This window comes from Myripristis murdjan, chromosome 22 (assembly GCF_902150065.1).
Source record: "Myripristis murdjan chromosome 22, fMyrMur1.1, whole genome shotgun sequence".
Classification (NCBI taxonomy): domain Eukaryota; kingdom Metazoa; phylum Chordata; class Actinopteri; order Holocentriformes; family Holocentridae; genus Myripristis; species Myripristis murdjan.
In genome coordinates this window covers 7,293,066-7,308,019 of record NC_044001.1, presented here as the reverse complement: position 1 = coordinate 7,308,019, position 14,954 = coordinate 7,293,066, and the positions used below count along the sequence as shown (strand labels likewise).

Sequence of the window (14,954 nt, the reverse complement as noted above, 5' to 3'; positions counted from 1 at the left end):
CAGGTTCTTTCCCTTCAGTCTATGCTTTGACACCCAGAGCCTGAGAAGTCTGTTTGCTGTGGTGAGCCAGCGGCTGTGGTTCACTGGTCCAATCTCCAACAGAGCCATCCTTGCAGGAAACACACCTTCCCTGATTGCACACACTATTTTGTAGCCATAGTGTTGGTCTGTTGACAGATCTTGAATGACCTCATCAGGCAGTTTGATTAGTGGAGGGCCAACACAGATGTGGGTGAAGTTTGGATTGATATCCAAGTCAGTAACCGAATCAAGCAGCTTTCCTATTGGCCCGGATAGTTTGTTGTCTGAGAGAGTAGGGCCATCAAGCTCAACAAAGAGACGGCGCAGGGGAAGTTCATTAGTATGCAGGTTGCACACCAACCAGACCAGCTTTCTCCCAAGGTGCAGTTCCAGCTTCCGCATCACTCCAGCTTTCACACCAGTGTTCACATTTGTTGAGTCTCCTCCAATGGCCATCAGTCTTATCAAAACCCCTCTCCTTTAGCCATTCAAAGATAACCTTAGCAATCTGTTCAGCATGTGATTTTTCTTTGGTTGCCTTCTCTGGTGTAAAGTGGAACAAGTAATTGCTCCCAGGCTCACTTGCAACACTGTAGTGCTCTTCCTTGATCCTTCCCATATATGACTGTTCACTGCCCTCTGCTTCCATCATCACATTGGTCAAGTCGATCCTTCCATCAAAGAGGATACAGGAGATCCCCTCCTCTCTGCACTTCTCCTCAAACTCGTCCCCCATCTCTCTCATTAACTTCTCCTGTGCTCTCCTGACCTTATTCTTATCAATCACTTTACTTGGGTTATCCTCTGTGATGACTCCAGCATCAATGAGTGCAACAGTTGCTATTGCTGCTGTTGATCTCAGCCCAGTGCCATACCTGATACTGGCAAGGGCAATATTTGGAATGTCATCATAGTTTCTCTGTACATTTGCTGATGCTGCAGACTTATGGCTAGTTTCAGGGAAAAACTCCTCATCAGCAACACTCCCTTCTTCCATGCCCTCTTCTTCCAGGCCCTCATCATCCTCTAGTAGAAATCTCTTGACATCCTCTCTGGCTGCCTTCTCTGCTCTCTGTTTCTCTGCCTTCTTTTCCATCTCCTTCCTTTCCAATCTCCTCACTAGTCTCTTGTGCTCAGACAGATCAAGGTTTCCGATTTGGTGGGGTCCTTTGCTTCCAACCTTCTCCCTCTGACCCTTGATGTAGGCAAGATCCTTGATCGGGATCCTCTTCTCTCTTGCACTTAACATGGGCTTGGGTCACACAGCCCTCACAGCCTGCCCCATCACAACTGGTAATCTCACACTTGCAATTCAAAATGTCAAATAACTTATCTAATTTGACATTGAACCTTTCTTTGGCAGCCAGATTCCCGTTCCCAAGAGAAAAAGCATTTGCCTGCTTCCAGACCTCCTTCAGCTTGAGAATGATGGTCCTCTTGTCATTTATAACAGGTGGCTTGAAAAGAGCATTGGCCTTGCTCCACTGACAAATCAGACCAGGGTATATGTCCTCCACCAGCTGGTCCACTTTGTAGTTCCTCCTGTTTTCTTCACTCTGCTCTCTCAAGTAGATGCCATACCTCAAGATATCTCTCAGAGTTGGTAGTTCTGACACCAACAGCTCCCGCCCAGAGCCAGCAAGATGATTCAAATGACAGCTTGATTGTGTCCTCGTTCTAACTTTAGCCATTCTGTTCACTGTGAAATAAAACATGAATAGGTAATGCATGAATAGGTAAGTATAATGTAAAGATAGGTATTAGCAATGAAAGTATCTAATCTATCTAAGCTAGCTACTACTACTACTACTACTACTACTTACTACTACTAGGCTAATAGCTAGCTATCTTTGACTTTGTTAACTAGCTAATGTTAGCTATGTTGGGATTAGGGCAATACATTCTATACAAAGCAAGGTAATTATCTGATATGAGCAAGTATAATGTAAAGATAGGTATTAGCAATGGAAGTATCTAATCTATAGGCCCGTTTCCACCGCAGGAACTTTGGGATAATTTTACGGGGCCGGGGCTGTTGTCGCGTGTCTCCACTGCAGGAACTACCCCGAAGGAGAGAGTTCCTGAACTTTTACAGGGGCTAAAAAAAAGGCCTGCCTCGGGGTAGGGACTCTGAGCAGCCCCGAAAAACTCCTGGGTGGGGCTTGGGGTTTACTTGGTGCTGATTGGATTTACTCTCGGCGCGATGTGGTGTCAACAGAAAGCAACAAAATAGCCGGGCACTAACGCTAGCATCCGGGTTAGGGTTAGCAACAAGGCCAACACTACCAAGCTAGCAACACGGCCAACACTAGCAACATGGCCAACACTACGGCCAACACTACCAAGCTAATGCTAACGTGCTAGCTAATGTTAGCTAACGCTAACACTAAAGGCTGAATTATGCTTCCGCGTAGGAAGAGCGTACGGAGGTTGTGCGGAGCTTACGGGGGTTGTGCGACCGCCGCAGAGCCTTGCCGCGCGCCTCCCAAAAATTGTAACTACGCGGACCCTCCGCAGCCCCACAAGAGCTGTGATTGGTCCGCCGAAGTACACTATTTCCGGCATTTCGTTGCAACCGGCATCACATTCCTGTTGTTGTGCCGTCAGCGACGTTTTTTTTTTTTTTTTTTAAACTGTTGTGTCTCGACTCGTCGGTTGTGTTTGAAAACTTTGGAGAGTGCCCGCACCTATACGACTCGTATATATACACACACGCGCTGCGTAGGAAATGCGTGCTTCGCACAACCCCCGTACGCTCTTCCAACGCTGAAGCATAATTCAGCCTTAACACTTTTTAGCCGGCATTTTTAGGGACGCTAATGTAGCTAACGCTAACAACAGGCTTTTTAACCGGCATTTTAGGGATGCTAACGTTAGCTTTAGCGGATGTTAGCTTTAGCGGACATTAGCTAACGCTAACAACACGCTTTTTTAACAAAACGCATTTTGATGCCCCGGTCATGGTTGCGCAACCGCCCGGTAACTTTATAGGAACCTTCCTCCTACTCGGCCCTCTCAGTGGAGACATGGCAGCTGAGAGGGCCGAGCCAGAGGACGTTCCTGTAGTAGCACCTGCCCCCCAAATACTACCAGGAACCTTTTGGTGGAAACGGGCTATATCTAAGCTAGCCACTACTACTACTACTTACTACTACTAGGCTAATAGCTAGCTATCTTTGAGTTTGTTAACTAGCTAATGTTAGCTATGTTGGGATTAGGGTAATACTTACTATACAAAGCAAGGTAATTATCTGATATGAGCTATTTGTTCCTCAGTCTACTAATCAAAAACGTACTTACCACCAAAGGAGAATTTCCACGAATAGAAAATGGATGGAAAAATATGATGGCTAACACTGCTATCTCAACAGGGACTAACCTAAATGAGAGCTCTGATTTCAAAATAGAAGCCCTAATTTCAGTCTCCAAAGTTAGTCTTTTTTCCCTTTAAAAAAGCAAATCTCGCATTTTTCAAATGGATATTTACCTAGCTTAGAGTTAACCTATCATCAAAATTCTTTCATATTTGGATTCCCCACAACAAACACAGTAAATATATATATAAATTTTTAATTTATATATGTATATATATATATATATATACACTATATTGCCAAAAGTATTCGCTCGGCTGCCTTCACACACATATGAACATGAGTGACATCCCATTCTTAAACCATAGGATTTAATATGATGTGGGCCCATCCTTTGCAGCTAGAACAGCTTCAACTCTTCTAGGAAGGCTTTCCACAAGGTTTAGGAGTGTGTTTATGGGAATTTTTGACCATTCTTCCAGAAGTGCATTTGTGAGGTCAAACACTGATGTTGGACAAGAAGGCCTGGCTCGCAGTCTCCGCTCTAATTCATCCCAAAGGTGTTCTCTCGGGTTCAGGTCAGGACTCTGTGCAGGCCAGTCAAGTTCTTCCACACCAAACTCGCTTATCCATGTCTTTATGGACCTTGCTTTGTGCACTGGTGCACAGTCGTGTTGGAACAGGAAGGGCCATCTCCAAACTGTTCCCACAAAGTTGGGAGCATGAAATTGTCCAAAATGTCTTTGTATGCTGAAGCATTAAGAGTTCCTTTCACTGGAACTAAGGGGCCGAGCCCAACGTCCGAAAAACAACCCCACACCATAATTCCCCCTCCACCAAACTTTACACTTGGCACAATGCAGTCAGACAAGTACCGTTCTCTTGGCAACCACCAAACCCAGACTCGTCCATCAGATTGCCAGACGGAGAAGCGTGACTCGTCACTGCAGAGAACACGTGTCCACTGCTCTAGAGTCCAGTGGCGGTGTGCTTTACACTGCTGCATCTGATGCTTTGCATTGTGCTTGGTGATGTAAGGCTTGGCTGCAGCTGCTCGGCCATGGAAACCCATTCCATGAAGCTCTCTACGCACTGCTCTTGAGCTAATCTGAAGATCACATGAAGTTTAAAGGTCTCAAGCTATTGACTCTGCAGAAAGTTGGCATCCTCTGCGCACTATGCGTCTCAGCATCCGCTGACCCCGCTCTGTGATTTTATGTGGCCTACCACTCCGTGGCTGAGTTGCTGTCGTTCCCAATCGCTTCTACTTTGTTATAGTACCACTAACAGTTGATTGTGGAATATTTAGTAGCGAGGAAGTTTCACAACTGGACTTACTGCACAGGTGGCATCCTATTACATTACTATTACAGCACCATGCTGGAATTCACTGAGCTCCTGAGAGCGACCCATTCTTTCACAAATGTTTGTAGAAGTAGTCTGCATGCCTAGGTGCTTGATTTTATACACCTGTGGTCATGGAAGTGATTGGAACACCTGAATTCAATGATTTGGATAGATGAGCGAATACTTTTGGCAATATAGTGTATATATACATATATATATATATATGACCCGTCCTGGGAAATATGCATAAAAATCGCCAAGTTACCAATTTTCAAAGTGAAATTCATGTAGCTTAGGGTTATCCTATCAAAAAAAGTCTTTCATTTTTGGATTCCCCATGAAAAAACACAGTAAATAGACACCCCCCATTTTTGATTTTCAAAAAAAAAAAAAGTATGACCCACCCTAATGTACATGCATCTTGAAATTTGAAATACATGTTTGCCCCTTTTCCACCAGAAAAAACCTGGTGCTAGAGCCGGTGCTTAACTGGTGCCAACGAAGAATCGGTTTGCTTTTCCACCGGTCAAGAGCAAAGTGGAGCCAATTCAGAGCCACGTCATGACGTCTTCGGAAAACGTGATGACGGGTGCGCGAGACGCTCGCTCAGAATCACAATAATCATCATGAATGAATGAATGAATGAATGATACTTTATTAATCCTTTGCAGGAAATTACATTGTCACGGCAGCTTCATCACTTCAACACACATAAAACTGCACACTCATACTATACAGTGGCTGCAGCGTCTCTGTCTCTGTCTGCCCGTCCTGTCCTGAAGCCGGTGAAACTGATCAGTGAGTTGGGGATGATGTTCGTGAGCCGCGTCTCAGTCAAGCATATAATGCTGCTTTCCCGATACAGTTTCTGGCCCTGGGTGGAGCAGGATCTGGATTTATTAGCGATGCAAATACTGCTTGTGTCTTTACAAGCCTACATTTCAATACAGAGGCGAAAAACACAATTATTGGCGGCTACCTGTTGGATTCGTGATCGGAATGAATGACAGCTATGTTTAGTTATAAAACGGCGCGGTGGGCCGCGTCATCGGTTCTTTCTCTGGCTCCTGTTTAGCCCCTGCTTGGAGTCGGTGCTTGCCTAGCACACTCCGCTTTCTCTCCACAAGACGCACATTTCTCGAATATATAATATCATAATAAACGCAATCACAATGATAAACCCACAAAAACACACGGATTTTGAAGAAAACTCCAAAGCTTAAACAACTGTAACTGCTGAAAAAATGCCTACTCAATTAAAGTCCGCAACACTACACTACGGTATAGCCTGGTAACAACGCATTTTCTTAACAGTAACAATAGAAGGATTACTTCATGGAATACTTGTTATTTAAAAGAACCAGTCACTGTGCCATGCATTCACCCATACAAGAAATATCCATCCATCCATCCATCTTCTGCCGCTGATCCAGGACCCGGTCGCGGGGGCAGCAGTCTAAGCAGGGACGCCCAGACTTCCCTCTCCCCAGACACTTCCGCCAGCTCCTCGGGGGGAACCCCAAGGCATTCCCAGGCCAGCCGAGAGACACAGTCCCTCCAGCGTGTCCTGGGTCTTCCCCGGGGCCTCCTCCCGGTGATACTATTGCATTACATTTTTTAAAAAACTGTGTACATTAGCAAATTCCTTGGCTACCCCAGTCGTACTGGGCTCACTACTATAGTGGAATAATAAAATACAATAAATAAATGGAAACTTTTTATTCTATTGTACATACCACAACTGGCCAACGCCTCTTAGCCATCTATTTCTGATCAATCAGTGCAGGTGCATAGCAACATGAATGGAAAATGAACCCAAACTACCAAAGGAAAATCAATGAAACAACAACAACAATAATAATAATAATAATAATAATAATAATAATGGGTACTGCCTTACAATACACATTCACAAAAACGGCACAAAAATGATGAATACAGAAACACTAAATGCCACTGTGTGTGACATCTAGACTATGAAAGGAAGAATAATAATTCACTTCATTGTCATGGATAAAAACAATGAGAATTAAAAAAGCTGTGTTACTAGCTTGTTATGCTTGCCTTGAAAAGGCAACACATCTTATTATCTTGCATATTTATTCTTATTTAGTGGGCAAGCTGGCAGCTTGCACACTCACGTTCTTCCCACTATTTCTTTCTTTATTTCTTTATTTATAGGTTATTTATAAGTGTGCTATTACTTTTATAAGGAATTCGACTCACGGAATTCTCAAAATTGCAATTTTCCAGAAAATTTCGGCCATAGGAAATGAATGGCCAAAACTTCGGAAGGCTCCAGGGCCCAGAGCTTTTGACCTGCGTCCACACACTAAATACGAAAAACGTTTGTCTTGTGGAGAAGAAGCGGTGTGCCGATTTTCAAACCGATCCGACTTTCTGTTTTTCTGCAATTCCAGTTTGAATTCGGAATTCCAGACGCAATACACACTAATGGAGTGAGCTAGAGTGGCATTCCTGAGGGCTAGAGTGGAGCAGCCCTGAAAAATCGCCTAAAACTTTTGTCTTAAACTTGCTCTGCTGGCCACAGTTTTCACTCCACATGCATAAATTTGGGATCAAAATAGTTGTGCTTTGAGGCAGGAGTGCCAGCTCTCTTCCTCATAGACTGCCATTTTATCTGGAACCCAGAATATGGGGAGAGAAGCAGAAGCACACACTTTTTCAACTCGCCGTTTCTCGGGCATTTTGGGGAGTTGGTGAATAATTTTGACACAGTTTGAAAGCCGAAAGCCTTACCTTTCTCACGATACCTTTTACTTTCCAGTTGGACTCACTGTCATTGATTAAAATGCATTAGTTTGACCACTACCTTTAGGCGATTTTCTGCCAAGTGCCATTGTCACTCATGCAGTGTGCTCACACACTTTCTACTCGCTCTAGGGTGGGCATTTTTGGGAGTTGGAAAATAATTTTGACACAGTTTGAAAGCCCAAAGCCTTACCTTTCTCATGATACCTTTTATTTTCTGCTCGGATTTACTGTCATTGAGAAAAAAGCAGTAGTTTGACCACTACTTTAAGGCGATTCTCAGCCAAGTGCCACTGTCACACGTGTTCTGTGCTTTGTAGAGCCTCATTTCTGGCCCAGCCCACATAAGCCCCGCTAGCACAGTGGATAGTCTCTCTGCCTGCCATGCAGGAGACCACAGTTCAACTCCCCACCTGGGCGACAACACTACACAACCTACAAACAGCACAGGGCTGGCGGTTTAGCGCATGACCAGGCGGTCGCAAAGATGGCAAGCACATCAAAGTTTCTTCAGAAACTTTACAAAGTCTAGTTTAAAATTAACACCTTGAATTATGGATTTAACCTTAACATTTTTTTATTAGACAAGTAATGTTTAAATCGAACAATATGTTTCATTTAATTTACAGATTCATATCTGTTGGCTGTGAGATCTGGTGTTGTCTTGCTTTGGCTGCTGTCGAGAGCGAGTGACCTGCTTTGGACCTGCGATTTACCTGCACTACATCTGCAATTTGTTGATTTCCCACTGCCAAGGTAAGTTGAAACATTTGTGTACTTGAAGGCTGACTTTGTCTGGGAAAGCATTGTCTGTGAGTATGATTGGCACACATTCACTTTTTTATTAAAGTTCCTTTGAACTTTGAAGGAAATAATTTTTTTGTGTTTTTCATTCTTAAATGCCCCGTGCCAAGTCACACCGGCAGGCCCAGGCCATGAAGCGTAGGATGGCGCAGCCGCAGCCATGGACCCTGTCCCCGAGTTTGTTGCTCGTAAGTATCAAACAGTTTGTTTATTTATTTTTAATGTTTAACTGACGCAGTTTAAATGTAATGTGAAGAAGTATGAATTTTGTGTCATCATCCTTAACTTTGTTGTCAACTACACAGGGCGCGGTACCAGTTACCGCCATCGTGTGCGGAGATGGCCAACTTCGAAGCTGATCCAGCGGAGCTTCAAGTTAGTCACTCCAGCCCAGCAGCCGGACCAGAAGGTATTAGTTTTTCTTTTTCAGAAAGACAGTGCTGGTTGTAAGAAGTTACGGTTGGTGTCTGTGTCCTGAAGCAGTGTCTCTGTCGTTGCAGATGGTGTTCGTCATGGGAGACTCCCACCTGCGGGCCATGGTGGATGGATTCATCGCCATGCCAGAGGGACCTGTCTCTTTTGCTTTTCTGTCTGTTCCAGGTGCACAGGCAGCAGAGCTGAGGACGGAGGTGTCGCACGCCACTCTCCCGTGGACCCCGGATGTGGGCTGTGTGTTGGCCCCGAGCAACAACCTGACAGCCAGCAGGAACATCGGTGAGGTGGCGCTGGACTTCGTTGCTCTCCTGGTGACAGTCTGCAGCCGCTGGCCGAAGGTGTGTTTTAATTTGTAGTTGCTGCGGTCAGTGTTTGTTTTGTCCTGTGCTGTCACAGCTAGAGGCTGTGTAAGCGTGTGTTTTCTCGTGTGCTAAATGTGATTCTAAATGTTTTTGTGCGTGTGTAGGTGTTCCGCCGTGTTGCAGCACGCATGGGTACACTGTACTTTTGGTCATCTGCACGATTATAACTGATGTATCGTGAAATTAACCTCATATGTTTTACATGAGGGTAATTTATTACCGGAATGAGAATTGAGAATTAAGACCCCGCATGAGCGCAACATGCGGCAGCTGAACCAATCGCATACACGCTAGGGGGGGGCAAATGCAGTCAGGATCACTGATTGGCTATCAACGCCGACACAGGTTCTGGTGTCCTCCTCGCACATATTTTTTCGTTTTAATATTTATTTAATTAAATGAACTGTAAAGAAAAAATCAGCATCGATGGAAAAGTCATAACATATTGAAGGGATCATGAAAAACATTACTACCAATTAAAATTATGTTAGTTACCTTTTACTACCTTTTAAGGGCCTTAATTTGGGCTCCTTTTATTTACTACTTTTTACTACCCACAACCCCGCGGATACCCTGCTCACACACACAGACACACACACACCCCAAAATAACAAATGTTGCAGGCCTGAGTGTTGCTCGGGTGCGGTGCGGCCGTCAAATCCCTTTTTACTGAAGTGGATTTGAGTCAAGAGGCTCCAAAATGGAGAAATAGTCATAGATAGTCCTACCAGTAGCTCCACCGCGTCCCAAAAGCCCCGCTCACTGAAGTCCTCTGAGCCAAAATGGCGTCTCCGTTCAGCAGGGCCTCCACGCTAATGCAGAAAGTCTCTCCTCCCGCGTAGCCAGAGGTGCAAGAGGGCTTTACCTGGTCGCCAAGTGCGCTATCTGGTATCCACTCGTCCGTCTCTTCTCCTCCGGTGCAGGCTGTAGGCCACAATAGTCCGTGTTATATGTTCAGTTTCTCACACCCTTCTCTCTCCGTACACCTTTGTTTCTCCGCATCTGCGTATTATTTTTTCCACACTCCCCTCTCCCGGCCCTTTCGCTTACTCTGCCCAATTGCCCAATAAAACAAAATGAACAATAGCAAAGGTACAATCTGTGTGTTTTTCTTCAGTTAACATTCAATATGGTTTAGTACTGCCTATTTTAACCACACATTTCAGTTTTTTTTTTTGTTTTTGTTTTTTTTTTTACATCTTAGGAAATAAAAAAAAATTACATCAATCTCTTAGTTAACCATTTTCATTTTGATGTTAAACTAAAGTATTTTCAGTTTAATGAATGTTAATGAATATTCTCCATGTGGAGTTATTAGGAATTAACTTGTATTTTAATCCCCTTTTTTACATCCGGGCTACACATTCTTGACAGACACCCTCAACACACATTGTGGGATGAACCTAGAGGGGAGGAGACAGAAATTGTGACGTGTGCAGACAGACTTCTGTCGGCCCCTTTAGTCCTCTCTGATGTAATGTTTATGTCAAAGTGAATTCACACAGATACACCTTCCTTCACTGTTTCTGAGTACAATGAAGTCAGGCAGTATACAGGTCTAGTGTGAGGCATGGGGTCGAGGTTTTTGTGCAGCTGTACGAGGATCTGTATTGAACGCTCGCAGCACAGAAATACACTCTGTTGTCTCCTGATTCCACATTTTTCACTGTAAAAGATCCTCTGTCCCCTTCAGTTTTGTTGGCTGAGAATTTGTCCGGGCTAAAATCTCCAAAGTCAGGCTCGCTGTAAGGCACTGTGAAGACAATCTGTTTCATACTCTCTCCTGGAAGCTGCTGGTACCAGTACATTTAAAGTACTGGCCGCCCAGGTCGTGGCTGCAGTCCATGTGAGCAGACTGACCGCTCTCTAACAGCAGGATCTCTGGGGTCTGGTAGACTCCCTTACACCTCACAACACCTGGAACCAAATGATAAATCAACAGGCTCAGGTGAAATCAACAGCTGCTGTTTGCAAGTAAAAAATTCTTACAGTGGTTGTTACAAGTTCTTTTGTGGACAGTGAGCTAATTATGGAAGGGAACTACAATCTGTGGTGATAAATAATAATAATCCCATCAGTTTAATACCTGCAGACCAGAGCAGAGAGACAGTGAGGGTGATGAGAGGTGAGACCATTTGGAGCTGATCAGCAGACAGATCAGTGTCACAGTGAGACATTTAACACAGCAGCTGATGGGAGAGTCATATCACCCATCCTGTCACGTGCTGCTGCTCTCTTCAAGGTGTGTCATTGGTTTGGGACACACTTGCGTTGCTTGAACTAATTCAGCAGCTGTGTTTGTGAACACTAGTCAAACACATGAAGCCTTTTGTCACATGAACTTCACACAATACTGTTAAACTTTTAATAAAAAGATGTGAAACTGTGAGTGTGACTAAAAACACTTTAATCACAGTTTCATCCTTTTGCTTACAGGTGCCAGTCATTGTTTTAAACAGGGTACATAGAAGTGATGCTGCTTATCAGACATCATATAACATAAGCTCAGCAAGAAGGCAGCTATAACTGGTTGTGCTGTCTTATTGAGCTCATTGCAACTAACAAGCACCATTCTGCTAAGACTGTGACTCTAACAAATTTAAGATTTAAAGAAGGATTAATTCTTTTTGAAAGCAGAAACTGGTCAAATTTAATTAATTGAAAATCAATGGAATTGTAATTGTAAATGAATAAAAAAGTGATGGATATGAAATTCGATGTGGATTTAATGGATATGGATCTGGGGTTTCACATGAACAAGAAAATGCACTTTTAATTTGTGTAACAAATCCAAGCTAGTCATGATGTTGACAAATATTGAATTTTTCAGTCATAGGATGATAATGCAATAACAGTCATGTTATTGAATACAAATTCAGTTAAGAGCATGGGAGAAATGAATAACATGAAAAAAGGAAAATGTGAACAAACCCTGTTGTCAATGACATTTTACAGAAAACTATAAATTCATCTTCAAGAACTGTAATGTCCTCAGTTTTAAATATTTGGTCTAGAGCGCCCCCTATAGTTTATGATAGAGACCATTTTCTTGACATCACTGTGATACAGTGGGGTATTTGTACAGCGATCTGAGTCACCTGTATCACTTTGTTGGCTCACAGCACAAAAATACACTCCGTTGTCCTTAGGCAGCAGCTCCTCCACTGTCAGAGATCCAGTCTGAGCGTCGCTCTTCTTGGCTGGAAATTTGTCCTTACTGAAGCCACTTCCATATTCAGGTTTGTTGCCTGGAGCTGTGAAAACAATTTGCTTCATTCCCTCCCTTGGAAGCTGTCTGTACCAGTGCATCTGGCGATAAGTAGCATCTTTAGTGTGACTGCAGTTCATGGTGGCAGATTCACCCTTCTTCCTCCACAGAAGAAGGGTCTGGGTGACATCACTCCCATCAATTAGACCTGAGGGGATAAAATGACCAAATCTGATGTTACAAAACCACCAGTGACTTCTCTGTATTTAGACGAAATAGGAAAAATCTGTACATGTCAATGCATGTCAGTCTTGTTGGAGGCAGTAGCTTTTGTTGTGATATCTTCCTTTAATATTTAAGATCATAATGTTCAGTACCTACGACACAGAGCAGTGATGCGGAGAGCTTGATCAGACCAGGTGGGATCATGATTGTGTTGTGAGGATCATGGATGGAGAGACCAGAGTCACATAAATGACAGTCAGTCAGTCGGTGTGATGGGAGGTGTTACAGAGGCAGCTAGAATTTGAAACTCAGTGCTGTGGTTTGTGGGGATGTCACATGATTCTGTGTATTGATGTCATCTGGAGTTAGATCAATATTTCTGCTTACCAAAAATTAGATAACATTAATTTATGGATATTATTAACTCAGATTATCCCACTGCTGGTTTGATGAATGATTTCCATCTCATATTATTTCTCATTTAAAATGAAAATTTTAAGTTTCCTGTCCCAACAGGTTGTGTTGAGCAAAATGCCATAAAGAGCCACAACATCTGAATGAAGTTCATTATTCTGGGTTTAAACCAGTGGAGTGTTTTAGTGTGATGTGTTCAGCAACAGAGGAAAGGACAAGTGAGAGAGAAAAAGACAGAATGAGAGCAAAGAGAAACCATACAAATGTCATCGTGGTCCTGGAGCTCCCCCTACAGGACATGAGATAAAACATCCATACAGCTGACAGTAGTTGTGTCTACAGTGTATTGGGGTTTTTGTTCAGCGATTGAGTGAGTCTGTATCACTGTGCTCACTGACAGCACAGAAATACAAGCCTTTATCTTCTGCTACCAAATCCTTCACTGTCAAAGTCCCACTGGCAGCATCAGGCTTGGTCACTGGGAATTTCTCTTCTCTGAAGTCGGGTTCATAGTCAGGTTTGGTGTTTGGAATTGTGAACACTATTTGTTTCATTCCTTCCCCTGGGAGCTGTCTGTACCAGTACATCTGGTAGAAGACACCACCCTTGGTGTGATTGCAGTCTATAGTTGCATTGTCACCCTTGTATTTCCACAGTTTGGGGGTCTGGGTGACATCACTGCCATCAGTCAGACCTGTGTGCAGAAAAGGAAAAGTTAGAACTTTTGAGAATTTCAGCTTTCATAGACATTTTTTTGAAACCATTGTCAACTGTTGCTGCATCTCTTTACATGATTCCTGTCAAACCGAAGAGATGGTGAAAATATACATTAATTAATTTCATAACAAAGGTCAACTTCAACTTTTTCTCTTTCGATGTCATCATGCAATCTAGTGAAATACGTTACTGCTAACAATGAAGTCAGGTGATCTTATTGCAGTTTACCTGTAATCCAGAGCAGTAACACTGACAAGCTGAGGAGGCCATGTTTGATGATGATGATGCTGTCCATGTTGTGGAAGTCAGAGAGCAGCAGAGTCTCATATATGACTGTCAGTACAGTTCCAGAGATATGAAGAGCTGTCACAGTGGAGCTCTGTGTGATGTGACAGCTGGTGGGAGTGTCACAGCATTTTGTGATGAGCTGTGATCCTGTACGCTGGTGGATCAAAATCCACATTGTCAGTCTAACTGAGTTTATAGGGGGTGGGGTTTAGTGTTGTGTTGCTCCACCCAAAGAAATCTCCCATTATAATCTCTTCTCTGTGTGAGAGGGGAGGCCAGTGTTGGTTAGAATGGGTTGATCCAGGTGCAAGGGGCTGTGAGCTGTAATACAGAGATGGAAAAATGTGTGATGGGAGGTTTTTGTACTGAGGAGCAGCGATACGCAGCACTGTGGTAACTAGCAGCACAGAAGTACACTGTACTGCTGTTCAGGCTGAGTTCCTCAGTTGTTAATGTGCTGGTCTCGCCTTGAGTTGCTCTCCCACCAATCTGGACAGTCACTCCAGACTCAGGATTTGCTATCCTGACATTTATGTATCCCAGGAGCTGCATTTGTTGACTCTCTGACTGTCTGTACCAGAGGATTTGATCGTAGCTCTGAATATTGTGTGAACAGTTGAGTTGGGCTTTTTCTCCTGGCTTCTTGTACATGTCAGCTGGAGTCTGGTCAACTTTGTCACTGAGAGAGGAACCTGTGGAAAACACATCAACACACAACAACAGACATCATACAATAGTTGACATGACATGAATTTACTGCTTTGTTCAGTTTCTCAGAAAGCCTGAATTTATATTTATATTATACAGCCTCTAAATAAAATGGCTGCACCAAAGGAGCCTGGTGGTATGCAAATAAAACAGTAAATAGACACCACATTTATAATTATTGCAAGAAAAATGAAATTAAGTATTAAAAATCTTTTAGTGACATTACCTGAAACCAGAATAGTGTTGAAGTTTATGCTGAGGAATATGAGGATCATGCTGTGTTTTCTGAATATTGGTTATATTACAGAATGTAATATGACAGTGTTACGATCTCTGTGT

General features: G+C 43.3%; 1 gene segment (V, D, J or C); it reads right to left on the bottom strand.

Annotated features, from left to right (window-relative positions):
* Positions 1-14,890, bottom strand: part of LOC115354007 (T-cell receptor beta-2 chain C region-like) — an 82,401-nt gene extending 67,511 nt beyond the window's left edge. Inside the window, 2 exon segments of the C gene segment in view lie at positions 14,310-14,599; positions 14,842-14,890. Coding sequence covers positions 14,310-14,599; positions 14,842-14,890 — 339 coding nt within the window.
* Positions 14,891-14,954: the final 64 nt, after the last annotated feature.